The sequence below is a fragment of the Drosophila teissieri genome, chromosome 2L (genome assembly GCF_016746235.2).
Source record: "Drosophila teissieri strain GT53w chromosome 2L, Prin_Dtei_1.1, whole genome shotgun sequence".
Taxonomy (NCBI): Eukaryota; Metazoa; Arthropoda; class Insecta; order Diptera; family Drosophilidae; genus Drosophila; species Drosophila teissieri.
Window position 1 is genome coordinate 3,446,415 of NC_053029.1, and position 27,736 is coordinate 3,474,150.

General features: G+C 44.2%; 5 protein-coding genes across 14 annotated transcripts; 2 read left to right on the forward strand and 3 right to left on the reverse strand.

Annotated features, from left to right (window-relative positions):
* Nucleotides 1-2,177: 2,177 nt before the first annotated feature.
* On the forward strand, nucleotides 2,178-3,157 carry LOC122626269. Its single transcript, XM_043806464.1, has one exon. It carries the CDS (start codon nucleotides 2,280-2,282, stop codon nucleotides 2,964-2,966), a length of 687 nt encoding a protein of 228 aa, XP_043662399.1. The 5' UTR covers nucleotides 2,178-2,279; the 3' UTR covers nucleotides 2,967-3,157.
* Nucleotides 3,158-3,889: 732 nt separating this feature from the next.
* On the reverse strand, nucleotides 3,890-18,249 carry LOC122611487 (protein Aster-B). Of its 9 annotated transcripts, XM_043784632.1 has the most exons (12): nucleotides 17,586-18,249; nucleotides 12,635-12,931; nucleotides 11,989-12,451; nucleotides 10,223-10,472; nucleotides 8,547-9,660; nucleotides 8,238-8,490; nucleotides 8,033-8,163; nucleotides 7,725-7,921; nucleotides 7,141-7,434; nucleotides 5,652-6,099; nucleotides 5,463-5,583; nucleotides 3,890-4,515 (listed from the first exon to the last, which is right to left on the reverse strand). In XM_043784632.1, the coding sequence occupies exons 1-12, from the start codon at nucleotides 17,882-17,884 to the stop codon at nucleotides 4,480-4,482; spliced, it is 3,903 nt and encodes a 1,300-aa protein (XP_043640567.1). In that variant the 5' UTR covers nucleotides 17,885-18,249; the 3' UTR covers nucleotides 3,890-4,479. The 9 variants fall into 9 exon arrangements, with proteins under 9 accessions (XP_043640567.1, XP_043640559.1, XP_043640552.1 ...); XM_043784624.1 differs by lacking the exon at nucleotides 3,890-4,515 and having other exon boundaries at nucleotides 5,179-5,583; nucleotides 10,223-10,469; nucleotides 17,586-18,248; XM_043784617.1 differs by lacking the exon at nucleotides 3,890-4,515 and having other exon boundaries at nucleotides 5,179-5,583; nucleotides 17,586-18,248.
* A 167-nt stretch (nucleotides 18,250-18,416) lies between these two features.
* Nucleotides 18,417-20,586, reverse strand: LOC122624832. Of its 2 annotated transcripts, none has more exons than XM_043804677.1 (5): nucleotides 19,946-20,586; nucleotides 18,982-19,889; nucleotides 18,838-18,919; nucleotides 18,666-18,782; nucleotides 18,417-18,542 (listed from the first exon to the last, which is right to left on the reverse strand). In XM_043804677.1, the coding sequence occupies exons 1-5, from the start codon at nucleotides 20,267-20,269 to the stop codon at nucleotides 18,531-18,533; spliced, it is 1,443 nt and encodes a 480-aa protein (XP_043660612.1). In that variant the 5' UTR covers nucleotides 20,270-20,586; the 3' UTR covers nucleotides 18,417-18,530. The 2 variants fall into 2 exon arrangements, with proteins under 2 accessions (XP_043660612.1, XP_043660530.1); XM_043804595.1 differs by having other exon boundaries at nucleotides 18,636-18,782.
* A 100-nt stretch (nucleotides 20,587-20,686) lies between these two features.
* LOC122624999 (putative oligosaccharyltransferase complex subunit CG9662) lies at nucleotides 20,687-21,472 on the reverse strand. The gene is made up of 2 exons (XM_043804825.1): nucleotides 21,204-21,472; nucleotides 20,687-21,142 (listed from the first exon to the last, which is right to left on the reverse strand). Exons 1-2 carry the CDS (start codon nucleotides 21,340-21,342, stop codon nucleotides 20,832-20,834), a joined length of 450 nt encoding a protein of 149 aa, XP_043660760.1. The 5' UTR covers nucleotides 21,343-21,472; the 3' UTR covers nucleotides 20,687-20,831.
* A 259-nt stretch (nucleotides 21,473-21,731) lies between these two features.
* LOC122624956 (serine/threonine-protein phosphatase 2A activator) lies at nucleotides 21,732-23,324 on the forward strand. Its single transcript, XM_043804788.1, has 4 exons — nucleotides 21,732-21,872; nucleotides 21,929-22,552; nucleotides 22,609-22,817; nucleotides 22,886-23,324. The coding sequence occupies exons 1-4, from the start codon at nucleotides 21,845-21,847 to the stop codon at nucleotides 23,219-23,221; spliced, it is 1,197 nt and encodes a 398-aa protein (XP_043660723.1). The 5' UTR covers nucleotides 21,732-21,844; the 3' UTR covers nucleotides 23,222-23,324.
* Nucleotides 23,325-27,736: the final 4,412 nt, after the last annotated feature.

Here is a 27,736-nt window from a genome sequence, read left to right on the forward strand (position 1 = left end):
TGCAGCCTCTCTCTGCCTTGCTCTCTTTTTATTACATGAATGTTAAGTTATCACTGCGTACATTGCATTACAAATGTTATGGGCTTACAGCGAGATCACTTCCCCTGCTTTTCCCTAACAGTAACAGTGCTTGATATTATGCTATCCCACATTCAGTTCCCAACGAACTTTGGCAATATTCGTTGATTGATAAAACGGAGCAATAGAAGTTGGTTATTTAATTTGACTGATCTCGAAATTCAACTTGGTGATAGAAATTTAAGGTCTTGGCTGGCAACCCAGAAGTCATTGAACAAGTTTCGAGACGTTTTTAGAGTAGCAAGCTGTTTTCAGGCAATTTATTGTGTCTCGCGATACGCAAAGTCTTACTCATTTCTTGTTCCGTTTAAGGTTTCGTTATCCATTGAATACAAAAACTTGGTGGTCTGCAAGCCTTTAATAAGGTACAATTAAAACCAATTAAGTCTCTAGAAGATTCGCCTAGCCCGCTCACTTTACAATTTCTTCTTAATGCTGTTAGGCAAATGTCCGCTTTCCAATCTTATCAGTCATTAAACTCGAGGGTAACCGCTGCGTATACGCAATTTGAATGCGTATACGAACCGTGTGTGCGTGCAATCCGCGTATACAGCTGTGTGGGTGGTTGGTGCGAACGGGGGAAGGGGAAATCGAGAGAGGAGGAGATTACACTTAGAACTTGGAACGATAATCAAATTCTAAGGTTCAAAATGTGTCAGCTGCGCTGGGTCGTTGACCAAAAGCAGATGGAAAATAACGCACAATTGCATATTAGGCCTAAATAATGATGATTGTTCAGTTTGCAGCGAAATTATGAAGTTTATTGTGTGGCCATAAACTTGGAGCGAAAAAGTCGCCAAGTTGCCGCTATATTTTTTTGTCTCGTTTTCGGTGCGTAGCTCTTGGCTCTCTATAAAAAAATTATTTTTTCCTGTTGCTGTGTTGGTGGTTTTATTGTTGTTACTTTTTTTATTTATACGCACAGTGTGCAAAATGTGCGAGACACCCATACAGTGGCGCCAATTCACGCACACGCACTTGCTCTTAACCTTGAAAAGACAACACAGCCAATTTGTTGTTGCTCCCGACTTCTGGCGGCTTTCTTTTTGTTTTTGTTTCGGTTTTTTACTGAACTTTGTTTTTGTTCTACCGCTGATAAGATTCTTATTTTCTTTCTTTTTTCTCCTTAATTTGCTTTTTTCTTCTTTTTTCTTCTTTTGATGTGCGCCAGTGCGTATGGTGGGCCTTTTTTTCTGAGTGTACGTGTGAGCGTACAGCAAATATTGAATTTCTACACAAATTTTATTAGGGAATGTCGGAATGTGAATAGAGTCTTGCTATTCCATTTTGCATGTTATTTGCTAAATTTTCTATTAATTTAATTTCTTAGTCGAATATATATACCTATATCTGTATTTTATACACAGCTGTGTTCAAAATTCTAGCGAAGAAGGAAGACAAGGGTGAAGACTAGAGGTTTTTATTACAATAAGAATTGTAGCATAGTTGTACTTACCGCCAATATATAATCCATATATGTATAAAGTATAAACATACATCGAAGAACCGTCGAAAGGCCCCCGAATTTCACAAATTGTTCCTGATTTTTATGCGGTTTAATGAACTTGAACTCTTATCAGTCAGGTTGGCTTTCGTGATATTGCCCAGAAGAGAGAGCTGTAATGCAACAAAAGAAGCGGAATAAACAAAGTCGGCGATCTTACTCATTCCATGCGGCGTCATGTGAATTTATTTTAGGATTTTGAACTTGGTCGAGTTGGGAAATAAAGCAGGGCTATCGAAATTGGGTCGCCATTTTCTCGTTAGTCTGCGTCACTTAGAATTAATATCAGAAACCGACAATTTTTATAAGCAAGAACTTTAACTTTAAGCTTAAAAAATCGTTGAACTTTACGTTACTCAAAATAGTTACCAGTTAAACGATTGCAATACGTTAGTTATGATAATTAAAGTGCACGCCTAGAAGTATGCAAGTATATTTTCAGAAGTGTAATTATTACGTTCTACGTATATATGTATGGTATGTAAGTTTACAGCTTAAGAATTCATGTTCAAAAATTACAAAGTTTAATGGTCTCAAACTTTCTTCAAAACTTTCCTCCCGAATTCATCACATCACATATTCATGGGGAAATCATTTCCTGGCAACCCGATTAGCTTGTAGTCGTCCAAACGCCATTACACTTATATCACTAAACATTTCAAAGAATTTTCCAAACTTTTACCCCGTTTTAAACAAGATGACGTCCATGCTGGATACGCCGATAGTCTCCATCTTCGATTTGATGGTGGAACGGCACATAAGGCTGCGCGAGGAACTGAAAGATGCGGTCACAAATGGGACTATACCAACTCGTCGGCTAAAAGCAGATCGTGGAGCTGCCGACGGAAAGAAACCACTTCTCAAATCCAAACCAAGTCCGATGAAGTGGCCCTTGCCAGAAGAGCCGGAATTCGTGTCTCCGAGACCGGCAAATGCCATCACTGCCGCGCATTTGACCAAGAAACATACTTCCCTGAAGATCCAGCCACCCATCGAGAAGGACGTGATCAAGAAACTGGTGGAGAAGATGTCCAATGGACCAGGCAGGACCAGGACCGCGACCCCCAGGCACCCCCAGTCCAGCAAGAAGACCAGTGCCAAGTCCTCCAAGACGGTGGTCATAGCCCCGCGAAGAAGGAAAGTAGCCGGGCAAGCATCGTTCCGCGTCAAGCCCAAGCTCACCAAGACCAGTTCCACGCAGCTGAAGCGAACACCTCTTTCACCCAGGAGAACAGAAGCTGCAGCTAAGGATGCCAGTCCGCAGGGCAAAACGAAGACCAAGAAGAACTCGTCCGAGAGGACGGGTCCACAGATGCGAAATACCAGGTCAGTAGATCCCCTCGGCAATGCAGAGGTTCCTGTCTCGAAACGATGGCGTCTTTAGAAGCGATATATCCGTAGATTTGCATTCGTTCAAACTAATTAAATTTGCACCAGTAATGAACAACTTTAAGTCACAGTGATCCCTCATGTGATGGACCGCACTGAATCACACATGAAGGCGATCCAAATTGGAAATGTACATCCATGCGGTTTGTCTAATTTCTATACATGAATAAAAAATATGAAATTAAATACATTACAATGGGATTAAATGCATTAAATTCAATTAAACGGGAATTAACTTAAGCCCATGAGATACCTTATAATTTAGGCCCATTCATTAAATTAAAGCGGTATTTTTTTATTTGTATTTATTTGGTTTTATAATAAATTAGAATTTTCATTGCTGCAGCTTAACATTCGGTTTCTTATTCTTGTATGTTCTGCTTAATAAGCCTAACTTGTGACACAGATTGTAAGCCAATTTTGCTAGGGCCCAAATTAATTTGACGAGAGTTAGTTTTTAGAGTGGCATTAACCAACTTATAAATTTTGTTAGCTTAGATCTAAATGTATTTTCTTAATTATTCCAGTTTAGTTTTCTCCTCTCTTCACATTCAATTCGCACAAGTTCCTGCTTTTTTCTAGCTTTTGCTTTGTTTATTTCTGCTCTCGTACTTTAAAATGCAACTACTACAGACTAACAATACTTGGCCATATATACGGTTCATATATATAGTGTATATAGAGTACGCAGTTACTGGCCTTAGCCCTGACTTGCGTTTTAGATTAAATAGTTTGAAGCATCTTGTTTCTGATTTTTGTATTGGTATTGGTATCAGTATCAGTATTGGTATCGGTATCGTCTGTAAACGGGCGCCAAAAATCGAAAAGGGTAAAGAGTTGGAAGGAGTTATACAAAAGAACGAAAACATTGCTCACAATTGTTTCGATTGGTTTTACAAAAATATTGTACACAATAAGTATTTTGTATAATCGCTTTTATCAAATTTCCCCTAGCCATGGACTGGCAATTATGTTATAGTTATAATTATAATTATAGTTATAGTTATATACTCTCCAGTTTGCCAGTTTTGCGCTTGCTCGACATGTAAATGAATTTTCTAAAACAAAAATTCAGGGCGCTCTCTCTTGATTTGTTTCGGTTTTTGGTATGTTTTGTGAGATATGAAATACTTGAGGATTTGTAGATACATTTGTCTGAAGCAAAGCCAAGCAAACAGGTGCTACACGTAAATGCCGTGATAAAAACAAAACAATTGCCCTAATCTAACTAAAATGCAGCTACTTAGATCATAAATTACACTGCGCTTTTCTTACCATTTAAACATAATCGTACATATGTATACAAACATATTGGTTTGTGTTCTTAATTGTTTTTCAAAGTGTGTTGGGTTTGTGACTAAATGTTAATTGAATTTTAAATTCATTTTCAGATTTTTTGGTGGCTTTGCTCTTGGCCCAAAAAACGTTTTTTGGGTGTTTTGCTAACTTGTCGAAGACAATTGGATTGGACTCATTCTACTCGCACATATTGTTAAATAATTTTACTGCTAGCGTACAATGATTTCAGCCAAAGTTCTTTCAGTCTGAAAAACAAAAGGTATTTGAGTAAAACGGGTTTAAAGCAAACTTATGTCCTTCACATAAAAAGCGTTTTACAGGGAAGCATCCAAGATACAATTAGTCAAACATAAAATGGGTTAGTTGAGAGTGAATGAGTACATTCTACAAGGGTAAATACAAAAATAAAAATTACTTACAAAAATACAAGGTTTTAACTGTGAGTTTGTGTGGTGCCACGGGAATTGCTTCCCTATTCTTCATTCTGAATATTTAAATTTTGTTTGGGATTTTCAATACAATTTCAATCGTTAGTCATGATACATTAACTGTGCTGGCCTTGAGTTTGCTCTACGGGATACAAGACTTATATCTAAAGAATACTCAACTCTGCTTGAGATAGATGTTGGAAAACATATGATACATGAATGTTCAACATTAACCTTCCTATTCAGTGTCAGAGGATGTGCTTCTTAATCCGAGAGAAAAGAACATGCACAATTTGGGGTTTTGTGTATTGCTAACTAGGAGATCAGTAACAAATGCCCGCTGGTGCAGTGCGTTTCAAAACTTTCAGACCGTTTCCTCTGCTCGTAAGCAGAGTACAATTGGCGGTAGTAAGTAATAAAAACAAAAACATTAAATGCAAATAGAAAACAACCTAGGTTCTTAAATAAAAAACTAATGCATCCAGTAAAATTCATTTCATTCATAACGCTGAGGACGTTAATTGGACTCATTAAATCTGCCCTGCAGTTATGAAACGCGTTGCAAGTATACATGTGTGTGTGGTAGTGAGTGTTAAAGTTACAATTAGTTGTCGCTCTTGCTGTTTTTGCCGAAGTCTCTGATTGCTGCTGTTAATCACCGTCTAATGAGATGCTTAGAATTCAGTGCGCCCCGCCATCGACATCGACTCAATGCTCTGACGCAGGTGGCTATCGTTGGTGATCTTTTCGCAGACAATGCTCACCTTTTTCAGCAGCTCGATGGCAGTTTGGAGCACCTGTTGCCACTTGTGCCACTCGTTCTCGTGCGCCATCTCCTGGTCGCGCAGCAGTTCCAGCCATTCCTGATTCGTGCTCGGCAGCTCACTGAAACGGGCAAGGCCATTTGCATACCATTAAATCTGATTACGCCATAAGTATGAATTTGGACTCACCTCAAGGCCGCCAAACTGGGCATGCGGGCCCGCCGATTGAGATCCACGTCAATGCGTTCCTCCAGCCTCCAGAGCTTAAGTAATAATATCACATTTAATGCCAGCATCAAGCACAGCAAGAGTATAACCAACAACCACAAGCCCTTGTGTCTAAGTCTGTGACCCTGTGACCCTTGACCCGTTGCCAGTGGCTGGCCGTCGCCGCCGCCCAGATGCAACTGCTGCTGCTGTAGGTGCTGCTTGTGCGGCTGTAGGTGGTGATGGTGCATTTGCTGCTGGTGGTGGAGCTGCTGCTGCTTGCCGCCCTCGAGCAGCAGCGGATGACCGGCGGCGGCGCCGGCTGCCGCCCCAGGAATGCTACCCGCGGACAGCATTTGGGTCTCCAGGGGATCACCGGCTGGGGCCGGACCAACTGCCTCCTCCAGAGGGCGAATTTGGGTGGCGGTACCTGCGGAGAAACGGGGACGAGCGGAGGAATGGCAGATGGTACGGTTAGAAATCAAACCATTCGAACGGAAGAGTAGAAATGAACATAGGCTGGCAACAAAATCACAACATTAAGAGCACAACAAAATATAAATGACTAGTAAAATAAATGAAACTGCAATAAAAAGCAAGTGAATTAGGTACATGATGGTCTAGCAATCGTCACAGGAGAACTTATATAAAATAAAAGACATTATCATTCGAGAGGGACAACTCCAGAAAAGTTTGCATTACCAGTAGATAATTTTATATACAAAGAATCAAGATTTGTGGTGAAAAAAATCCTTGCAAAAAGTTTAGTGATTAACATTATACGTTTTCTTCAATGAAATTAAAGCACGAACACAATTCGAATTGGTTAAAGCTTCGTCAAGTTCTTGTGACTTCATTAAGCGTACATCAGTTATGAACTAGAAGGGGCAAAACTTTAAGCGAACTATGAGCGCAGCCTTATCGAAACTTGATAAAGCAATTAAAAGTAATCATTACTAGTGGAAAAAATTATTAGATTAATAAAAGGAAGTATTTCAAAGGAAGGTGAATATTGGTGAAATCGATTTATGACCCACAACCTTTATCACACGTGCTCTCTGCCACTGCCAGCTGTGCCTCTTATCAATTCAGGTGAGCAGCTGCACAATGTATATTTCAAGTTAAGTCTAATCGAATTCAAAGAACGATATAATTATCTTTTTAATCAGAAGTCCCTATATATATAGTTTACAAAAACATTTCTAAGCCTTCGCTTCTTAGATAGAAAAGAAGAAGTTGGACACCTGACAATGTTAACATTTGTAACTAATAATTATAACTTATTTTCCTTGATAAAATCAAATATAATTGCAGATTCTTTCAATATGTTAAGCTGAAGCTGGAAATTCTCAATAGACAATATACATATTAAAACTGACTAATCTATTAAATTTCTTTTTTTTAGTTCAGACAGACATAATTCCTCTGTGACAATTGCTAGGCAGAAAGAATCCAAATACTTAAGCTGTACCTCTGCTGGACTGCAGTAGAGCCTTACGGTGATGCCAGTGGTGAGGATGCTGGTGATGATGGGGAAGCAGAGGCTGATGATGGTGGGAGTGCCTGGGATCGTGATGGTGATGCTGACTACCGTGGTGATGGTGATGATGATGGTGCATGTGCATGTGCTGGTGCTGATGCTGTTCCTGCTGATGGGAATGTCGCGACTCTTGGATGCTGTCATTGTCCGTACTGGTGGCTGTATGGAGGGCACCTGTCGTGATGGAGGTGGTCGACGTGGATGTGGCGGATTGCTGATTCATGCCTGAGATGTATGTTGATTGTAGCTGGATGTTGCTTTTGATTCTTAACGAGTTGTTTGATGTTTATTGTGAGCATGCGTGCGTTTTGGTGTGGTTAGAAGAAGCAATGGCAATTGGCATTGGCAGTTATTTTCGAATTCGAACTCTGATTTTTTGATATGTTCATTACAATATTAGAAAGAAATTGCTTTGCTTTGCTGCTGTATTTGCTGTTTTTGTTTTTGTTGTTCTTGTTGTTGTGGTTGTTGCATTGTAGTTAATTGGTTACTGGGGCTAGAGTCGCAATGCTTACCTCTCCGCGGTCTCCGTCCCTTTCCCTTGGCAGGTGGAATGCAGGTCTCGCTCTGGAGCGCATGCAATTGAGCGCCAAAGAAGTCCTCCAGGCCCGCCCACGTGTTCTTCTCAATGAAGCCCTTGACAACGCCCCAGATCGACTTCTTGTACTTGATCTGGGTGTGAATTGAGAGCATAGTGTGATCATCGACAGTTCTATGAGACGGAATATGAAAGCCAATTAGAAAAGTTTAAAGTTGAGTGACTTCTGTGCACCGTTCATCAAGTAGCTAGTTATCATCGCCAACTGCAAGATGGATGACTCACCTGGCCAGGCAGAAGTGAATGAGCACACTGAAACTGTCCGCGTATGGAATGCCTGCATTAACACTATTTACGTCTATGGAATACAGTTCGCCCGGCTTGCTACACTCTCGCTGCGTTTGGTACTCGGTTACCTAAGGTAATCAATATATGCATTTGACAGTCAGTTTATTTGTACGTTTCTATTTTGAGCGCAATGCACATTCACCTTTGAGGTCTTGGGTCCCACAGAGGCGGCCAATTGAACGGTGACGTTCACTGTGCGCACTTGCAGGCCCTCCTCGTTCTTGCTCCACTCGCCCAACACGAGGTCCGTTGACTTGCGCATGGCATGGAAGTCAGTTATGAATTTCGACTTGCTGAACAGTAGATTAAACAAGGTGTCCACGTTGATTGGCAGAATGGTGTGCACGATCTGGCGGCCCTCGTGCGTCGAGGTGCACTCTGTGGTGGGCACAAATCTAAGCGGGAGATGGATGGAGTTAGATGTGATCAACTTTTGACATCTCAAACTTACGGCAAGTTGTTCTCCTCGGAATCAGACGAGTCGGAGACATCTGTCGGCACACTTTCGGCTGCATTTTTGCCCTCTTCGCGTTGGCGATGAATTTTTCCCAGCTTTCGCTTTATCTCCAGCTTGGACTCCAATGATCCTGACCCGGAACTGGCACTAGCCTGTGATTGGGCGGCGTTTGCAGCTGCCACTGCGGCCGAGTTGGAAACCGTGCTGACCTTCTTCTCCGCACTCATCTTGTCGCTGCCACTGCCGCTGGCTGCCGCCGTGTTTGAACCCGACAGAGATCCCGATCCGGAGCCAGAGCCCGTGTGGTTGGCAATGGTGGAGGAGGAGGCAGTGGTGGAGCCCGCTGTGCTGCTGCTGCTGGCGCTGGGAGCGTTCATGGTGACGCTCACCGACAGCTCCGTCGGTTTCACGGAGCTGAGTGTCAGCTCCTTGGCATTCTGTTTCATCTTCTTGTTCAATTTGCGAGAGCTTTCCCTGGTCTTATTGTTATCCGATCCGCTGGCCGAGGCGTTGGCCGATGACTTGGAGGAATTGAAGAAATATTTCGTCTTCGACTTGCGGGGGGCAGATGCGCGGACGCCGCCGCCGCTGCTGGCACTGCTGTTTCCGCTCTGGGGAAGCAGGGGATTCGACTGGTTGGATTGGTTCGACTGCTGCGACTGGCGCTGCGAGTTGCTATCGTCATCGATGGCCGTCTGGAAGTCGAAGTCCGGCTCGTTGTCGTTGTTCAGCGTGGGATCAATGTAGTCCTCGTCGTCGGTGGTCAGGCCCAGCTCGTCGCCGTAGCAGGTGTGCACATGCTTCCAAATCTCCTGTGGCGAAAACTGCTTGTTCATCAGCGTGTTCTGCCAGACGCGGAAGAGCATCAAGAAGCTCTTGTCGCGCGAGGTGAACGTGGCAAAGAAGTACTTGTCCTTGCCGCTGGATATCGAAATGGCATTCGGTATGACCAGTGCTGTCTTCTCCTTGGTAATGGCCGTCACATCCTTCCACTTGATGCTCAAGTACGTCTCCCAGCTGAAGATGTTCGCGTGGAAGCAGACGTAGTTCTGCGACACATACAGTCGGCCCTGGACGAGAATGTCGCGTTGTAGGGCACACGAGTAGTCTGCGGAAGAAGATAATCACTTGAGTCAATTGCTTTAATTAAGTCGGGTTTTATTAACGGGAATTCATTGATGATTACACTTCTTAGTTCATTTATCTGAGCAAAAGATCACTGTACCACATACTAATTTAGAATAATTATTCTAGATTTTAAAATGCTAAACTGCATGAGGCGTCAATTATCACAATAGAGTTTGTCTCTACTGAATATTAATTTCAAACAAAATATGAGTGCATTTTTGTCACAAACAAGCTTTGTTCTTTAAGTCATATTTTATTGCTCATTATTTTCCGAATTGTGCGGCAAGACTTCATTATGAATCAGCAAGGAATATTTTTGTGTTTAAAGGGTAACTCACGGATAACTACGTTATATAGAATCGCTTAACAATGAAATGGAATGTAAGTACTTATGAAATCATTACGCATTTGCAAAGTTTGCCTCTAAAGGAGCTCATGAATATAATTACCTTTATCAGACTGAATCTGCATGTGACTGATTTCATTAAATGAAAAACAAAGGTAATCATTGTGGGCTGCTACCCGGCCTATGCAAAACTCACCCACAATCAGGCGCTCGTCGTTGGGCACGTCCTTGAAGAGCTTCTTGAAGTCCTCGGCCCGCGACTTGTAGTTGGGATAGATGACGTTGTACCACGACTTCTTCTTGGCCCGCTCCGAGAGCCGCGACGGCTTGGCCGGCTTCTCGTTGGAGGTGGAACTGCTGCTGGTCACCTGTTGCTCCCGGTCGACGCGCAGCAGGCTCAGCTCGTGCTGGGTGAGATCGCTCAGCCGGTGCTGCGAGATGTCCTGCTGGGAGACAAGCGAGACGGAGAGCTGATCAAATACCATGAGCAGTTCCATTTATTGCGGACTGCGGTTGCGTGTGCAAACATTTTAGATCTAAATGGATCGCGCCACGCAGTTTGGTATCGTTACCTATGGCTTTTTGGCCACCTGTTTGCACCAACACTCTATTTGTTGGCTCTTTTTTTTTCGGGTGATTCACGCCCGTTCGCAGGAAAGTCTCTTCGGCCAGGTGTTTGGTTTTACTTCTTATCACCCCACACGCTTGTTGTTCGTTTACGACGCCCAATTATTTACACAAAGTTCGCTGCAAGGCTTGATATTAGTCTGTGTTTTTTTCTATTTTTTTCTATCTCTATATTCGCGCTGAGACGCTCCGTCGCTTGTCGAATTCTAATTTGCCATTGCCAGGCGGGCAAACGTCAATGGAGGAGCTCCGCCGCACACGAATCGTTATCACTGGCCGGTTGGCCGGAAAAAGCTTGGACCTACAACATTTATGTAGGGAGCTGGAGCTTTCGCATCCAAGGGTGTTTCTAATCGGCCGTCCCTCGATGGGGTGAGAGGGTAACTAAACACACACAGTGACACATGCTGCTTATCGGACGGACAGCAACTAGACTAGATTGGACTGCTAGATGGCCAATATGGGGCCCATTAATCCCAATAGCCCTTGTCGATCTGTCGGCCCAACTGGCTATCTGTGCAGCTTTCTATCTGTCAATCGCCTGATCGATTGATCGCCGCCTCGAGTGCCTCTAATTTGATTCGAACACTTGGCTCCACCAATTTCACACCTTTTTCGGGGCGTGTGTGGTGGCTAATGGGCAAAATAAACAAACGCGAGTATTGAAAGCTCACCGCGGTTTCCACCAAACTCGAAATAGTCAGGGTTTCTTGACTAGCCCTTTTCACTCACATAGATACGCAAAAGGGTTGACATCGCTTCATTTGAACTTGAACGTATTTCACGAAAAATCCTCTAATTATTAAGATCAACAATTAACAATTAGTTTCTCATACAAACGCTTAATCTATGGGTTCTCCTAAGTTATAAACTCGAAAGTTTCTCAGATTGCAAAGAACGTCGATAAAACAACGCCATCAATAGAATATCTCTTCAATTTAAAAATATATATTCGGAAGTCACTCCCTACTTTGTTCAAACCTTCTTTTTATGATGCCTAGCCCAACATAGTTTATAAACCCATCAAAAAAGGCTACATAAACCTTGAAATATCATGCTCACTGGTGAAAAAATGGCATTTAAAAACAGCTCAACTGGTGTTCCAGTACTTTGCAAGTAAAGCATTCTTAGAAAATTTAAGTGGTGTGTAATAAATATCTTATCGCTTAAAAAACTAGAAACTGACCGACTTGTCATGACTCACTGCACTGTAACGTAATGCGGAAATATCTATGGAAATCGTATGCAAATGATAAGAAAGCAAAGCAGCGACATGCACTTGGAAGTGGCGCCTGATCTTGTCCTAAGTCCCATACGCTGGCCATGCCAACTCACCTCATCGCGTCCACTGCTGGATGTGGAAAGCTTTGCCTGGCTGGCCTTGCCCTTGGAGCTGGTGGAGCTCTTGCGGCTGCTGGGACTGTCGCCTGGAGCAGCAACGCCGTTGGAGTCGACGCCCTGCGGCTGTTGTGACTGATCCCGCGGGGAATCGCTGGATACGATGTTAATGCTCGGGGCGGATCCTGATGGAGCTGCACTCGAGATAGAGCCGGGACTAGTGGAAGTGGCGACCTGGACTAAACGGAGGACGCTGCCGTTGGAGTCATTGGCACCTGGAGCTGCAGCAGCTGATGGCGATCCGCCGGCTGCGGTGGAAGCGATCTGTTTGGAGGACGTCGATATGGAGACGCTGCTCTGCTCAAAGCTGCCGGCAGCTTCCTGAATGGTCAGGAGTTTGGTGCTTAGACTGCTGTTTGTGGTGCTCGTTATTGTGATCTCCTCGGTAATCGAATCGCGCCTGTGAATGGTCAAAAGGAAACGAGATTAGCAAGGACTCAAGTGGGCACCCGAACTACGGCTACGTTGATTAAATGGAAAAACTCTTGAACTAGGCATGCAAATTTGGAAGGATTGATGAGTTCTCTTACGGAATTGGACCAAGGCCTGGCTGGAGAGTTTCCGGAGCACTGATCCCACCTACCTGTCGCCACCATTGCTACCAGGCGCCTCCGCCTGCTTCTCCTCCTCCGGCTGCGATTGCTGCTGGAGATTGTCGGGATTCTCCTGCGCCAGCTGGCACTGTGACGGCGATTGAGACTGGCTTTGTGGCTGGAGCTGGGTGTGTGTCTGTGACTGTGACTGGAGCTGATCGGGCTGGGTGGTCTCGGGTATCATGTTGGCATTGGCAGGGGTTTTACTACTGCTCGAACTTTCGGCAGTCGTAGCGATTATGGTTACACTTGATGTTGTTGGGTTGGTTTTATCACTATCTTTAATCCTACAATAAAATGCATATATAAACAAATCAAAATAACGAATGCCAAATTAAAACTCATGCCCAGGACGATGGAACAACGGGAGCAACTAAATGGGTCTGGTAAGTCCAACAAAATACATAAATCCAATCAAATCTAATCGAGGAAGTGGGAGTGGGAAGTGGGTCTGACTCCAAAATCTACAGTTCCATCTACAGAATTTATAGCCATTGCAACATTTCCCACAACAATTGTGGGCGATGAAACTCGAAACTATTTAATTAAGACCAATGGCACTTTTATATGTTTTCAGTGTTTCATTGTTTTGGGATTGGGTAAACAACAAATCACCGGAATGAGTCCTTAACACCAACAAAATAATGTCTAGCAGACTGCACATGAATTCACAAATTACTACCAAGTAAATCTGATTTCAAATCAAGCACAGGTGGATCCACTTCACTTGCACGCATTTCTTTTTATTAATTATTCCAAGTAGATAAAGGTTTAAAGTAGAGACAGTCGCGATTACTTTCACAGCCAATGGTGCATAAATATAGGAAGGCGTTTAATCACTAGTAGCAGTAAAAGTACCTCAGTTACATTGTATTCTTATGGCTCGTTTCTAGGAACTCAATGGGATATCAAAGTGTTATGAGCCACTTGCCAGAGTTCAACGGCTAATCCGACCAGTGCTTCTGGCAATTAACAAAGAACCATTAAGGTTTCCGCAGCACAATCTATGGCTTTAGTCACCACTTTGATAAGAGGGCCGCAGATGGTAAATGCGACAATTGTCAATTGGCTTGTTAGAAGATATTGTAGCCTCTTAACTGATCGCTGGCTTAAGTAATTTCGTTCGAAAATAATTTCCCCTAATTGTTCACATCGCTGATTGCACACGAGAAACGAGAAACTATTTGGGATACTTTGACGGGATCTTTCCGTACCACTTAACCCGGTCTTTTCGACTTTTTCGCAACGTTCGCCGCAGCATTTTTGACACGTTCATATACGTTATATGTAATTCTCAATTAGACGTGCTCTCGCCTCAGTGGGCTGCGACGGAATGGTGTACCAATTGCCATTAAACGATTGTAATCAATTCTATTGTGCCCTACTCTTTCTCTCGGTGTGGGCGTGTGCGTGTGTGTTGGTGTGTGTTTTGGTGTGTGTGTGTGCGTGTTGTTGTGCCACACAATTGTTATTATTTTCTTAATACTTGCGCGCTTATTCGCATATTCGTATACTACGCTGATAAGAGCGATAAGATACTCTGGCATTAAGCTTTACTGTAGCGATTAGTGTGGCTGGGGAAAAGCTCCGTTAGCCTGAATTTGTTTAAACAATAAGGGGTAAGCCCATTTACTGCATGCACTTTGCAACATTTTCAGCGAAACATCTGCTTATTAAAGAGCAACTGAACTCGGAACCCATAAAATTCGATGTATGCAAATTGAGCCGTGACCCAATCAGCTTTAATGATTTTTTAAGCTTTTTAAGTTCCCCAGCACTCGAGAGTAGCCCTTTAATAGTCGCCTCAAAGATAATCGACCTTATCAGCAAGTTTTCCCTCAAGGACAGCAAAGTCTTTGTCTCCACTATTTACAGAAGTTCCAGCAAATAGCAAATACACTGCAGATTCTAGATCCATAGTTTGCATAGAGATCGAGATCAACTCAACTGGATTATTCCTTATCTCGAAGTTCAGTTCAAGTTCAGGAAAATATGCATACTTGCGAATGCGAATGGAGCGCATTTTGAATAATTCGCGAATCGAGTAAACAAAGTGTCGCAAATGCCATTTAATGATGATTCGCACTCATTAAACAACGAGTATGTAGTCATAAATGCTGAGAGTCAGCTACAATGTGTGAAAGATCAGAGATAATGTAATGCCCTACAATTTGTATATAGATTTAATACCATGTGCTAAAGGGGAGTTCAGAAATTGTGACGACCAACCGAGATAAGAATCGCAAAAAACAAAATACTCGAATGATGGAGGTTTTGGGAATAATTACTTTCAAACAGGAAACAATACGCAATTACACACCATTATTATTGACGTAATTGTTTGGGAAGAAAATTCTTGGAAAGTGAAAAACATGCGAGCTGCGCTACTCGTGATTAGAGCTAAAAATAGTTGCCACAAAACGGCATTTTAGTTAAATAAGAAAGATAATTTACTAGACATATTTAGGGGCGTCTATTTTTTTCAGCAAAACAAACGATAATTTCCTAAATTAAATAAGATAAATGCCCAGGAAATTTGCGCTGACTGAACTTTAAGATGTATGAGTAAAACCTGCCATTGTTTATGAAATGTGTGACTAACATATGTGAATATTGCCTGCGAGTTTATCAATGGGAAATATCATTCAGCATTCAGCATTCTACGCAATTACCGATATACTGTGCATCAATTATTGCTACAGGCCGCAGGTAATCATTACGATTGCAGTTGCAATTGCAATTGCACCGCCTGGGGGCTTGAATAATAGATACTCCTGCCCCTTGAACTTTGCCCTTCGGGGCCACCGAGTGCTCCATTACTCAGGGAAGTAGGATTTAAAAGGCCACTGGCCACTGGCCACAAAAGGGAACTACATCAGCCCGAGTTCGTAATGGCTAAATCAGCAACATCGGAACAATCGGCACACTCGGCGCCTTTAGAACCAACTTGGTTGGACCCGGAGAAAAATCAATAGTGTGGAGCGAGCTAGTATTACATTTTTTTGCGCTTGGCCTTCTTTGCGTCCACATTCAGCGTTTTCCTCGGCGGCTTCTTTATTTCCTCCTTCGGCATCGGCTGGCTGGCTGGCTGTTTGTTTGTATTGTCCAAGCGAATCTATGTCATCGCTGCGAAACAGCCGAAACTAAAAAAAAAGTGGCCAAAAGTGGCCAAGTCTGGTCTCGGCCAGCGCGAAAATGTGATGACGAAACGTAAACAGCGCAGAAATTATGCTTATTTTTAGCACCGCTCGGCGAAATGTCGTTAATTTATGAACTATTCCACACGCAGAAACACACACAAAGAAAATCCAACGTTTTGTAGTTAATTATTTAATTAATTTTCCGTGTTTTGTTTTTACTCTCGATTGTCATTTGTCTGTTTGTTCGCTGGGTTGTTTAAGGCACGCGATGGCGAGATATACGAAAACTGAATACTACTAGTATCGGAAAAGTGGGAGCTCGTGCCGGGCACGTCATCCCAGTTCGACGTTCCGATTTGCACTCAAGAGCAGTCGCTCGTCGAGAGTGTAGTAGCAGTAGCTGTGCCCCCAGTTTCGCACCTTCTCGGGGTTGGAAAATCGCACCCACCGATAGCAGACCAGCGCATACGCTAGCCGCACTGTTTACCGACCATATATCTCCCAAACCTGCCACCCAAAAGCCTTTGCGAATGCATTTCCCGAGCGAAAAGCCTCCTACGGGGCATTCCAATAGTAAAATCCAGCCAAGGCCAATCGAAAATGCTCGAGTTTTACGTGGAAAACGCTTGAGTGCACAAAACACAAATTGTACATTTTGTTTGGCTTATATGAGTACAGTGGGCGCAAGAGCTGTGAAATGTGAAAGTCCTTGAAAATTGCTCAATAACTAGCTTAATGGGAGCTTTAAAAATGCTACAAAATAAACCTTAAAAACCTTACTAAAAACAAGCGAAATGCCTTACTTTTGAGAGGTTACAGCCTGCAATCGTAAGTTTAATTAAATTATTTGGCGAGCATTTATCTTCTATTTGACTTCCAATTTCAGAGGGTCGATAAACTTGTGAGGATCTCCGAAAACTTCCACTTGCTATTTAAATATAGCCATTGTTTATTTCGTTATCTGTTAATTAAGGCAACCATTTTTCCCCACATTAAGTTCATTCACTAATTCAACTGATAACCAGCGCAGTGCGATGTTGATAACCCAGACACATTGGCTCAGTTTTCCAGTGAAGAAAGCTGCTGTTTGTTTACTGGCTCTTTTTTCTTCACTTCAGCTGCTTAGCTGGGTGCCTCCTCAGGGGCCAGAAAATCGATATCCCAGTGCGCCTTAACACAACGAAACGCAATGTACCTCTCCTTTCGCTGTTTCAGTGTTTCGGTGGGGCAACTGTTGCGCAATAAACGCAAATGCTATCACGATGCGAGAAGTAAGAGGTGTGGGGCAATTAGAATGGGGCAAGCTGCTTTATCACAGATTTGGATGGGGTTTTGAACGGTTTTGAACGGGGTGGTTAACTCAAACTGAAAGGAACAAAGAGGGGCTTATAAACGACATGCAATATGAATAGCAACGGGTTAAACATGCAAACCAGCGGGCAATCCTACACCACAAATTAACGCGCTTAGCTCTTAGGTTTCTGTTGCACGGAAAGAAATCGGACCGAGGTTCCGCAGTGCCACAGGTAATACTTATATAAAATTCATTCCAATCTCCTAGGATCACCTTGTTTCTAAGTAAAACGTTCAAGCATATACAAATTCAATGGGGCGGATTTCTACAGTCATTATACACAGGCATATTTTACATAGTTTACATAAGCGCTTTACTTTCTACACGAACACCTTCCAATTGGAACCAATGCGACCAATTTCTTTCCGTGCAGGGGCATAACTTTAGGTTTAGGTTCTAGACTAGTGTCCGGGGCGTGGTGGGCGTGCAGGGGGCGTGGCAACTCACATGGGCGTCGCATTTAGGCTGGCGGTGCGCTTGTGCTTGCCCTGCGAGGACGAGGGGCGATGGAAGAAGCTGTGGGCGGTGGCCAAGGACTTGGGCAGGGCACCCTGGCTGGAGGACTTGCGCAGGGAGGCAAAGCGCGAGGTGGATCCTAGTCCGAGTAGCGATCCGGATGCCGATGCCGATCCCGATACCGATCCTTGTCCGGAGCACGAGGAACTGGAGGCCAGCGAGGAGCTGGACGAGGAGGTGGAGGACTTGTGGTGCTGCTGTTGTGCCCGTTGCTGTGTGACAAAATGCATGACAACACGGCGAGGTGTGCCGCTCCTCCTTCCCCTTCCCCAGCTGTTCGTTGGTTGGATGGGGTTTACTCCTCGGTTTTGTTTATCGAGTCACCACCGTCGTTTATTTGTTTATTTCACCTATTTCTTTTATGTGGCACTTTTCGACGTCTGCGGAAGTCGTTTTTCATTCGATTTTCCAGCTGGTTTAATGGAGCACTATCCCTGCTATGTTGCGTTTTCCACGGACTTTCAGTTTCTGCACGGTTAAATGCGGTTTTTGATTTATTGGCGAATGAGATTCATGTGTAAATTCTGTTAAATTCGTCTGAACGGAGCGAATTATTCTTCACTTTTTGCGCATAAAAAGTAGGACCGCAAAGAAAATGGCTACAAATACTGTCCGGTATGGAAATAAATACCATCGTACACTTTGCATTCTGTATAGTGTGGCCGTATAATATTTAATTTCGTATATGTTGAAATACTGGCAGGCCATCACTTTGGCGGTACTTTCAAACTTGATAACTTTTCTTGGAAAATGAGGAGAACATTTATTTTTAGGCAACTTTATTTTAATAATATCACATGCAGATTAAAATACACAACACTTGATTGGCTCACAACAAAGTTTGCTCCATCTGGCGGGAAAGAGACAACTCCAGGCCTATTGAAGGCGCTGCAAAGAGAAACGAATGCAGTATTAGTAAAGTTTCGAGTAAATTGCAAATGTAAATAAGTAAAGCTAATGAAAAAAAACTCTTAATAATACTCAAGCTAGAAAACCGTTTGGTGTCAGTACAATGCTCGAATTGCCGCTCTTGAGGAGTCCACGAATCAGCGCCAAATCATCGGGCGTTAGGGACCAGCCATTCAGTTGACCCACGGACTGCAGTTCCGGGCAACTGTCCATTAGTATCTTGAAATAGAGCACATTAGCTAAGTATTCACATGAATTAAAGCCCACCATCTACCTCCACAGACTGCACTGTTAGCTCTGGCGCCAGAGTGAACCACACATCCTCCAAAACCTTGAACTCATGCTGCATAAAGATGCTGAAAAATATATAATATGATTGACTACTGCATGAAGAAATGTGTGTGCCTTATGGGATTACCTCATAATATCCTCATCAGTGAACTCCACCGTGTCCACGGCCAGTCTCTTCAGATCGGTGGAGTTGCAGAGGAAGGCCTTCAAGGAGCTGGTCAGAATGGCGCTGCTCAGGATCTCCAGACCCTCCAGTTGCTGGAACTTGGCGTGTCCGGGTCCGTAGGACAGACTGTCGATCATGTAGCAGTCGAGATCGATGAGCGAGGGACACAGGCGAGCCAGCTTGCCCAGCTCGAGGTTGCCCAGGCCCTTGATCATGGTGAGATGTCGCAGGTTTCTGCCAATCGGACGCTCCAGCAGTGGCAGTAACTCGGCCACCACAAATTTGTAGATCTTCAATTTGCGCAAATTTCGCGTATGAAGAGCCCGCAGACTACCCGTCTTGGGCGAGTCCAGATAGAGCGTTTCCAGCCTGGGGCACGTCTGCATGATCACCTGCAAGGTGGCTTCATCCGTGCCCGTATCGTGGATGTACTTCAGGCGGCACTTGAACCGATCGTCGATATTGTCGTGGATAAATTTCAGGGAGGCGCCGACAAAGGAGTAAGTGGAGAGCGTCTCCACCTGGGGACAGTGCTCCAGGATCAGCGCAATGTCCGAGTAGCAGATGTTCTCCTCGCCCGGCATACCCACATCCACAACGGTCAGTGATTGTGCGCACACGCCCTTGGCCAACAGATCGATGCCGATTTCCGTGATGTCGGTCTCGCCGGAAATGTCCAGGATCTGCAGTCGGTTGCAGCACTGGCCGATCTCCTCCAGCAGCCGATCGTTGGCGATGTAGGGCACATACAACTTGACCAGCTGCTTGCACTTCCTGACTATGTCGTACATGTAGTGCATGTGCTCCTCCTTGACCCAGATTCCCTTGATATTTAGCACCCTCAGTCCCGCTCCTTGGGCAGCAATCACCTGGAGAGTGGAATTTCATTCAACGGACGCTGCTATCAATATATTTCGTTGATTACCTGCAGGATCTTCTCGTAGTAGCTAAAGGGAAACACCTCGGTCATCAGGAAAGTAACGCCGCAGTTCAGCAGCATCTGCAGGCAGGTGAACCGCATGTTGGCCTCCAGATAATCCGAGCTGAGGATCACCCTGAGCAAGTCCTGGTATATGTTGGGCGTGGCTCCCAACTGGGCCAGGTACTCGTTCAGTTCCACCATCACGATGCTGATGTCTAGCTGCACATCCGGGGCATACTGCGCGTAGCTAATGGTGGACACCAAGAGATTGGCCAGCTCCGCCAAAGCGCTGTCGCTCAGCGAACGCACAGTGCACTTTTTAGACATGTCTCTGTTTTGGTTTTGGCCCAGAAGTAAACAGAATACGACGCAGAAGCCGCTGGGTGGTGAGCGCAGGAGAGGATTTGTGTTGTGTTGCTCGTGGTTACATCACTTGGTAAGAGGCACAATGCTGGTTGTTTTCCTGCTCCCTTGGAGTATTCCTAACTCTCCTCGGTTACTATTTGGCCAATATCAGCTTAGAGCCCACCTATACACATGCGTGTTCTTTTTAGTTATAGGTAAAAATAGATTCTAAAATTATATAGGCGACGGAAATGGTTTCTTCACGCTGCCGACGAACTAGCGTACTGCACGATCCAACAGCAAGACGCAAACTGAGAGCCATGGGACGCCAAAAAGTTTGTTTTCGTCGTTTCCACAATCTCAATTCGGCGAACTGCGAACCAAAAAATAATACTTTGATTTGTTTTACAATTGCATTGTTTATGCGACAGCATTGGAATAGAGACATTGTATAGTAAATGAACTGAATGCGGTTCGATTTATAGATATTCGACTGTAAGAGAATACTAAGAGGGCGTTGATCAAGCAGCTTTTAGTAGAGATTCTAGGGCTGCAGGTAGCTGGGCAGCTTCATGCGCATGAACAGCCAGGTGGTGAAGAAGGAGACCAGGATGAAAATGAATCCCATGGCGGTGAGCAGCAGACGGTTGAGGTTCGTCTTTCCCGGCGCATGGGTTTGGTCCATGATGATGAATCCCAGTCCGCCGACGGTGAACAGGAAGCTGCTGGCCAGACCCTCCATGATGTACTGCCCATTCACGCGGTAGGGCATAAAGGCCACTGGACGCGAGTGTCCGTGCTCGTCCACGGTGGCTCCCAGGCTTGGCGGCTCCACAATCACGTCGTAAATAATACCTGCGGGGAGAAAAGCACTCTGGTTAATCAATTTACTAGAAGAAACAAGTTTAAGACTCACCGCCTGTCACCAGAAAATAGGAAAACAAAATCACACTGAAAACGGCCATCGGTGAGGGCATTGGAATGCTGAACTTGCGGACCTTGATGTTCGGCGGCACCAGGATGTGGAAGGGCAGGTTGTACAGTGTCTCGAACATGATTGACTAATAATTTAATTTGTATAAATTTAATGATATTTGAGTTTCTTCAATTTTCGTGGCGGTGTCGCAGAATTTTGCCGGCGTAGGCGGAGTTTGTTGTTATCTATCGAATAGGGATGGGCACTAATGCAATAGTCCCTTTCTGTTGGTGTATTTCCACTAGACGGCATCTTTGCTTGCCACAGCATCATAAACCATGTCATTGTATTGTAATGTCTGCCATTTTGAACTGCCTAATGAAACTGGATGCTTATCAGCCTCAAAATATATGATAGTCAACATATAAAATGAACCTACGATCGATTTAATTATACTAATGTTCTGCAGCTACACAGTGTGAACAACTGTATGCATTGGCGGCGCACGGCAACGGTCATACTTAGTGATGGCACTATTGCGCTCGCGTAGAAAATGAAGAAGATGCACCCAAAATAACAAACAAAACGTAACTCCTGATCAAAATAGCTTTAAATTGAAGTTAAATAACGATACTACGATAATGGCGAGTGCCATTAACCAAGCAGCAGGTAGGCTTCATTAATTTCTGTATCTTTAGAAACATTATTAACCACTTACATTGCAGGTAAACTGCCGGCAATTGCGAAGAGGGTGCAAAATCTGGGCGACATGGGCATTTGGCAGAGATCCCGCGCCTTCCACGATTTGATTGGATATATAAATGGCACCAGTTCGGCCATTCAGGGCATTAAAACCACGGATGAGATGTTCGAGTCGGAAGTGCTTAAGAAGCTGCTGCGACTCTTCGATGCGCTGGAGAAGTTGGTGGAGCAACATCCTCCGCTGGAGCAGCCTCAGCGGTTCGGGAACAAGGCCTACAGGGATTGGGCGCAGGAAATGCGGGAGCAGTTGCCCGAACTCCTAGGACAGTTGCTGCCAGACGCCAAGAAGCGCTACCAAGTCGAGCTGGAGCAGTATCTCACGGAGTCCTTTGGGAATGCCACCAGGATCGACTACGGTACCGGGCACGAGCTGTCCTTCCTCTTCTTCCTCTGCTCATTGTTCAAGGCCGAGATCCTGCAGGAACAGGACATCGTGAGTGCTGCACTGAGACTCTTCAATCGGTACCTCGAGTTTGCCAGGCAGCTGCAGCGCACCTACAACATGGAACCCGCTGGAAGCCAAGGAGTTTGGTCCCTAGACGACTTCCAGTTCGTGCCCTTCATCTGGGGCAGCGCACAGCTGGCGGGTAAGCAATGGCATGAGATCCCTTTAAAGTTTATTCTCTGAATCGCTCCCTTCCAGTTAAGAGCCCATTTGATCCTTCAAAGTTCGTGGACGAGCAGATCATCACCGATTACAAGGATCAGTTTATGTTCATAAGCTGCATCGACTACATCTGCAAGGTCAAGACTGGACACTTTGGCGAGCACTCCAACCAGCTGTGGAGCATCACAGATGTGCCCTCATGGGCCAAGATCAACGCGGGTCTGGTTAAAATGTACCAAAAGGAGGTAAACAGTCGTTTTCTTTCTCCATTTTAAGTAATTTTTAGTCAGCACTAAGACTGAGTTATCCACAGATCCTCTCAAAGTTTCCCGTGATCCAGCACGTCTACTTCGGAGAACTGATGGCATTCGAGCCCGTCTCCCCTGGCACAACTCTCTCCAACGCCCGACTGGGTCATGTGGCTCCGCCGCCCTCCAAACGCATCTGCATTGGGACTCCAAATTTGGTGCCCCCAGTTCCAGTTGCCGCAGCTCCTCCGCCGCCCGCCGAATCTCTCAGCAGCGATCTGAATGTGGGCGACTCGAGCAGTGAGAGCAGCGACAATAGCGTTGTACTGCGTCCATCAACATCGTCGTCTTCTCTGGTGGCGGCCGCCGAAGGATCGGGGGATAAGCCCAGCAAGGAGTAGACTACAGAGTGGAGGAGAGTGGCGATGATCTAACCTGTGTTAAAAATTCTTATTAATAGCGTTGGCCAATGGTCCATTAAAAACTGTTTACACACAAGTACAATCGCAATTTGTTTTCCTGCATGTTAAAGTTTCATCTTTAAAATGGCTTCGTGGAGCACTTTGTCGGCGAATGGATTTCACATCATTTAATCCTAACTTTTCATCCCCAAATTACCAAAACAAAAATGTAAATCTTAAGCCGCTTTTAATGGTAACAAATGTTCTTCCCCATTTACTCGAGAAAAAGTACAAAAGTGAAAAGCAAAACAAAACCAAAGAGAAAAAATAAACAAAATCAATATGGCAAATGAGGCATGCAAATAGATGAACTTATAGTACATCAACTTTTGCGGAGAAAACAGCTTAAAACAGGACGAAATTTTAGCAAAAGGAGAGAAGCAGAAAAGCAGTAAAGTGGCAAAATGTAAAACCAGAAAAAACTTTTGCGGGGAGTCCGCCTGAAAGCATAATCATTTATTTTCGACACATCATTTATCAAGCCGTGTGGCAGGCGCCAGCTTGCCACGCCCCCTCATTTCGTCACTTTAAAACTTCATCCGGCATAGTTTTTTTTTCTGTTTTTTTTTTTCTTCGTATATTTAGAGAAACACCGTGTGGTAGGCAGCGCATGCATTAAAACTTTGCCGACGCATTTTGATTGAGGACTTTCGAAAAACATGAAAATGTGTGCTTTTCTCCATTGTTTCGGCACAAAATGTAGCAACGAGCCAACCAACTTCGGTCATGTTCATCAATTTGACCCTGCCCACGTCCCCGCCCACATTCCTGTTTTCAAAAATGAGTGCGTTCTGGGTTCAGTTTCAGTTTCAGTATCGGTTCGGTGTCGGTTTTGTGTTTTTGCAAATTGAATGAAATTTGCGGGCGAGCTGTTGGCAGGCGTTCGAACAAGGTCCAAAACATGATTGAAGGGCGGCGATGGGGATAGCTATGATGTCTGTGATAGAGTGGGCGTGTGGCTGGGAGGACCTTTCAACTTGGCCAACTGGCAAATGTGGCCGGCAGCGGGATTGACAATGCTCCCGACCGAGATTTCGGTGCTGCTGACCTTTGACAGCAGCAGTTACATGGGAGATTCTGTGAATTCCGTGATTAATTAGTTGGTATGTAGAGTTGAAGTCATTTTCCAGCAATAGTGTATAAAATTAAATTAATTACGTAAACCCTTTCGATTTGTACAGGTGATATACCGCCAATATCCTTATGCTTCTTTCCTCAGTTTAATTTGCTCCACTTGCGCCAACTAATTACGTGAAAGACCATGCCCATCTCGACTTCTTAGAAGGAATTTGCGAAAGTTCGAGCTTTGCTCCTGGAAGTCGAGAGGTGAAGCAATAGGTGGAAAAAGAAGCCTCACAGGACCAAAAGGAGTCGGCAAAGTGCCTCTCAAACTGCAGGCAACAATGCATAGCAGGCACAAAGTTGTCGCAAAAACTTGGAGCCGCTCGCCAGGAAACTAAAAACGCTGATGGAGCAACTTTGACGTGTGCCGGGTGAAAATTAGTTATTGTCTATAGGATTATTGTGGTCGAAGGCACTGGGAAATATCTACACTTATTCATATAATTGAGCTAATTAAGAAACTTAAGATAATATAGAATATTATATTATATTGTAACAATATTTATATAGAATTAGCTCATCACATTTAAGCATTTTGAAATAGGTAATTAAATTAGTTGAACCCTTTTTTCAAGTGTCCTTGGGGGTGGCAAGAAATTGTTTGTTGCTGCACCTCATCGAGGTAAACTTAGTTCTTGATCAACTTTCGTGTTTTCTTGGCCAAAAGTCGACCGGCTGGGGCGGAGTTCAACTTGGCAACTTTGTGTGCGACATTGACCAGAGTCCAGCCAACTTTCCGGGCTTTCCATCACGTCCGGCAGTCCCAAGATTTACCCACTCCCAAATTAACTTGGGTGAAAATATGCGAGTGGCTTTTAGGGCTCTCTGCTTCTGGCTCGGTTCGGGTTGCACAATGTTTTCCCTCTGTTTTTGCGACTCCATTCACCAGTTGTGTGTTTAACCAGATGACGCCACAAAACACCCAGGCAGCCCTACCCAGCATCCTTTATTCCTGACAAGGACTGGTTCCTGAACAGGCACACAGGCCCAAATAATGAATACCAACAAGTTTTGGTTGCTACCCCCGCCTTTTGGGTTAACTTGTTTCTTCTAGAGGTTGACCATGAAATACGCTCCTTAATAATAGCTGGTTGGATATATATTACACCCTATTTTTAAAGAACCATTTAGCTAAAGAATTGTTTTATGATTTATATTTATCTTAAACCCTCATATTTTCTAGTTCATCATACCCCTCAAGACTTCGGCTACCCCTTGTTTTAAAACGGATAACCAAAGACGTCCCTGGGCCAAACGCATTGTTGGTGCAGAAGTGACCAGCAGGAGATGGGATTGGGATCAGGAGTTAGGACTCTGCTGTGTGGCCCTTGTGCACGAGGACAATCGGCAGGAAAATGGGAAAACAGGGTTGGCAGCATACAATATGCCTCTTTCAGTTTTTCATCGAAGGAAAGCAACATAAGGCGATTGGAAAACAGATCTCCGAGTTATGTTCATACTGCTGCTCGGATTTCATTAACAATGAAACTACTAATTTTGACTTGGGTGTAATTGCAAATAGTAAGACCTGAAAGGAAGGTATATATTTATTATTTAATGTTTTTCAAGATTTTCAAGGGAACAATTGTTTCTATAAATGAACTTGAGGTCGAGCAAGGATTAAGTCGCTTTAAGCGACTGGAATTGGCAGCTCAGCCACTTTAACAATTATTCCGGCTCTTTCCCCATTTTTAGCCACTTGAGAGCCATCCTTAATACTCTTGGAATTACAAAGATTAGCGCTAATTTCCGACTACCAACTGCGGCTCCCTGGCTGAATGGCTGACTGGCTGCCTGGTTGCCTGGCTGCCTGGCTGCCTTAACCCCTGGATACCCCGCTGTTCGCTTAACCCGCCGCGTCATCAAAGGTTACAAATCACTGCCAGCTTCGCCCAACTTAAAATATTAGCCCAAATGGTTTGAGGAAAACTTCGTCATGCAAACATGACTTGGCAGCCTTCAGGCATTAGGTTCAGGAGGGTTTGTGGGTGGTGGGCGGTGGGCGCCATCGCTGTGGGAAATTCAGGAGCGGCGGATGCGAACGCATCTGCAATGTGTGCTGCAAACTGCAGCTTCTTCTTCCACCTTGGGGCTTTTCATTTGGGATGCTGCTCCTTACTGAGGCGGGCTTTCTATTTTGGGAATCGTCAGTTGCTCTGGAATGCATCCAGAGTGGCGTTGAGTTTCCCAATTTGAAATCAGTTCAGTTTCGAATGCTTAAAATATATGCTTGCATAAATATTTTCACTCCATTTTGTGTGGCTTTTCCTAGGTCCTATAAATATGTTGCCTCTCCTTAAATTATACTTTCAAACACACTTCCGCTTAACCTTTTCAGTACCCCCCGCTGCTGCCATGGCTTCAGGAGATTACATCCCATTGATGTGTGTTTTGGCCGCTGGCCAAATTGTGGGGGGATATGCTGCTAAGTCCTGCCTCCTTGGTCCTTCGTTTTATTTCCATCCGAATGGTTGGCCATAAAAAGTGCGCGTGTGCGTAGTTTTTGCTTTTGTTCCACCTCCATAGTGTTTGTTTTTAATAACTTTTGCAATTTGTTTATATGCTTTACGTGCGTGTCCTGAGGGCCTCGTCCCAAGGACCTGGTCAGGTGCCTTCCCTATTAATTAGGCCACAAAGTGTCCTGAAACGAGCCGAACAATGTAGGCAAAGGTTATTCGACGTGGCAACACTTGTGGGCAAGAGCCATTCAAGTGGGCGCAGTCATATTACCTTTTAATTTATTATTCACAGAGTTCACGCATTTGCTTAAATGAAATCCCTACAAAAAAATTCAATTGCTGTTTCAATTCCTCGTTTATGGAAAATATTTTCGATTTAAGGCCACATTTTCCACCATTTTTGGCAGCAGTGAACTCGAAAAATTCAAAAACCACTGCAGTCCCTTGAACGGATCTGAATGTGTTGACATTTTTATGTGTGCATCTGCTTTCTTACGTTTTTTTTCCCCTGTTTTTGGCATAGTTTTGTTTTCGAACTTTTTCGGATGCCTGGCAGAAGCCCACAGCGAAATATGCTGAGTCCCAGAGCGGCATTCAAATGCACAATTGTTGTCGCCTCGACGGCGTTTGGACTTCCTTTCTTCGTCCTGGCTCCCCATTTTTCTGATCCTTTCTCTTGCCTCAACAACTTGAGTGTGTGTGGGTGTGTGTGCACTATGTAGTCCTTGTTTTCAGCGATGTTGTGGGTGTGCATTGCTATACTGTGGAAAATGTTCTTCTTTTCCAAATATAAGCTTATTAGCTTAAGCTTAACCTTGGGAATGTTGTGAGTTGGAGTAAAATCTTTTATTTTTTATTTTTTATTATAGGTTTC

Coding starts and splice junctions, on each gene's coding strand:
- LOC122624956 (XM_043804788.1), top strand. CDS start 21,845: ATGGCGAGTGCCATTAACCAAGCAGCAG. Junction 21,873..21,928: donor TGCCATTAACCAAGCAGCAG/GTAGGCTTCATT, acceptor CTTACATTGCAG/GTAAACTGCCGGCAATTGCG. Junction 22,818..22,885: donor TTAAAATGTACCAAAAGGAG/GTAAACAGTCGT, acceptor AGTTATCCACAG/ATCCTCTCAAAGTTTCCCGT.
- LOC122626269 (XM_043806464.1), top strand. CDS start 2,280: ATGACGTCCATGCTGGATACGCCGATAGTCTCCATCTTCGATTTGATG.
- LOC122624832 (XM_043804595.1), bottom strand. CDS start 20,269: ATGTCTAAAAAGTGCACTGTGCGTTCGCTGAGCGACAGCGCTTTGGCG. Junction 19,890..19,945: donor ACTACGAGAAGATCCTGCAG/GTAATCAACGAA, acceptor TCCACTCTCCAG/GTGATTGCTGCCCAAGGAGC. Junction 18,783..18,837: donor TAACAGTGCAGTCTGTGGAG/GTAGATGGTGGG, acceptor CTCTATTTCAAG/ATACTAATGGACAGTTGCCC.
- LOC122624999 (XM_043804825.1), bottom strand. CDS start 21,342: ATGTTCGAGACACTGTACAACCTGCCCTTCCACATCCTGGTGCCGCCG. Junction 21,143..21,203: donor CTATTTTCTGGTGACAGGCG/GTGAGTCTTAAA, acceptor TTCTCCCCGCAG/GTATTATTTACGACGTGATT.
- LOC122611487 (XM_043784617.1), bottom strand. CDS start 17,884: ATGCATTTTGTCACACAGCAACGGGCACAACAGCAGCACCACAAGTCC. Junction 9,661..10,222: donor CGACGAGCGCCTGATTGTGG/GTGAGTTTTGCA, acceptor CTTCTTCCGCAG/ACTACTCGTGTGCCCTACAA. Junction 6,100..7,140: donor TCTACTGCAGTCCAGCAGAG/GTACAGCTTAAG, acceptor GTTTCTCCGCAG/GTACCGCCACCCAAATTCGC.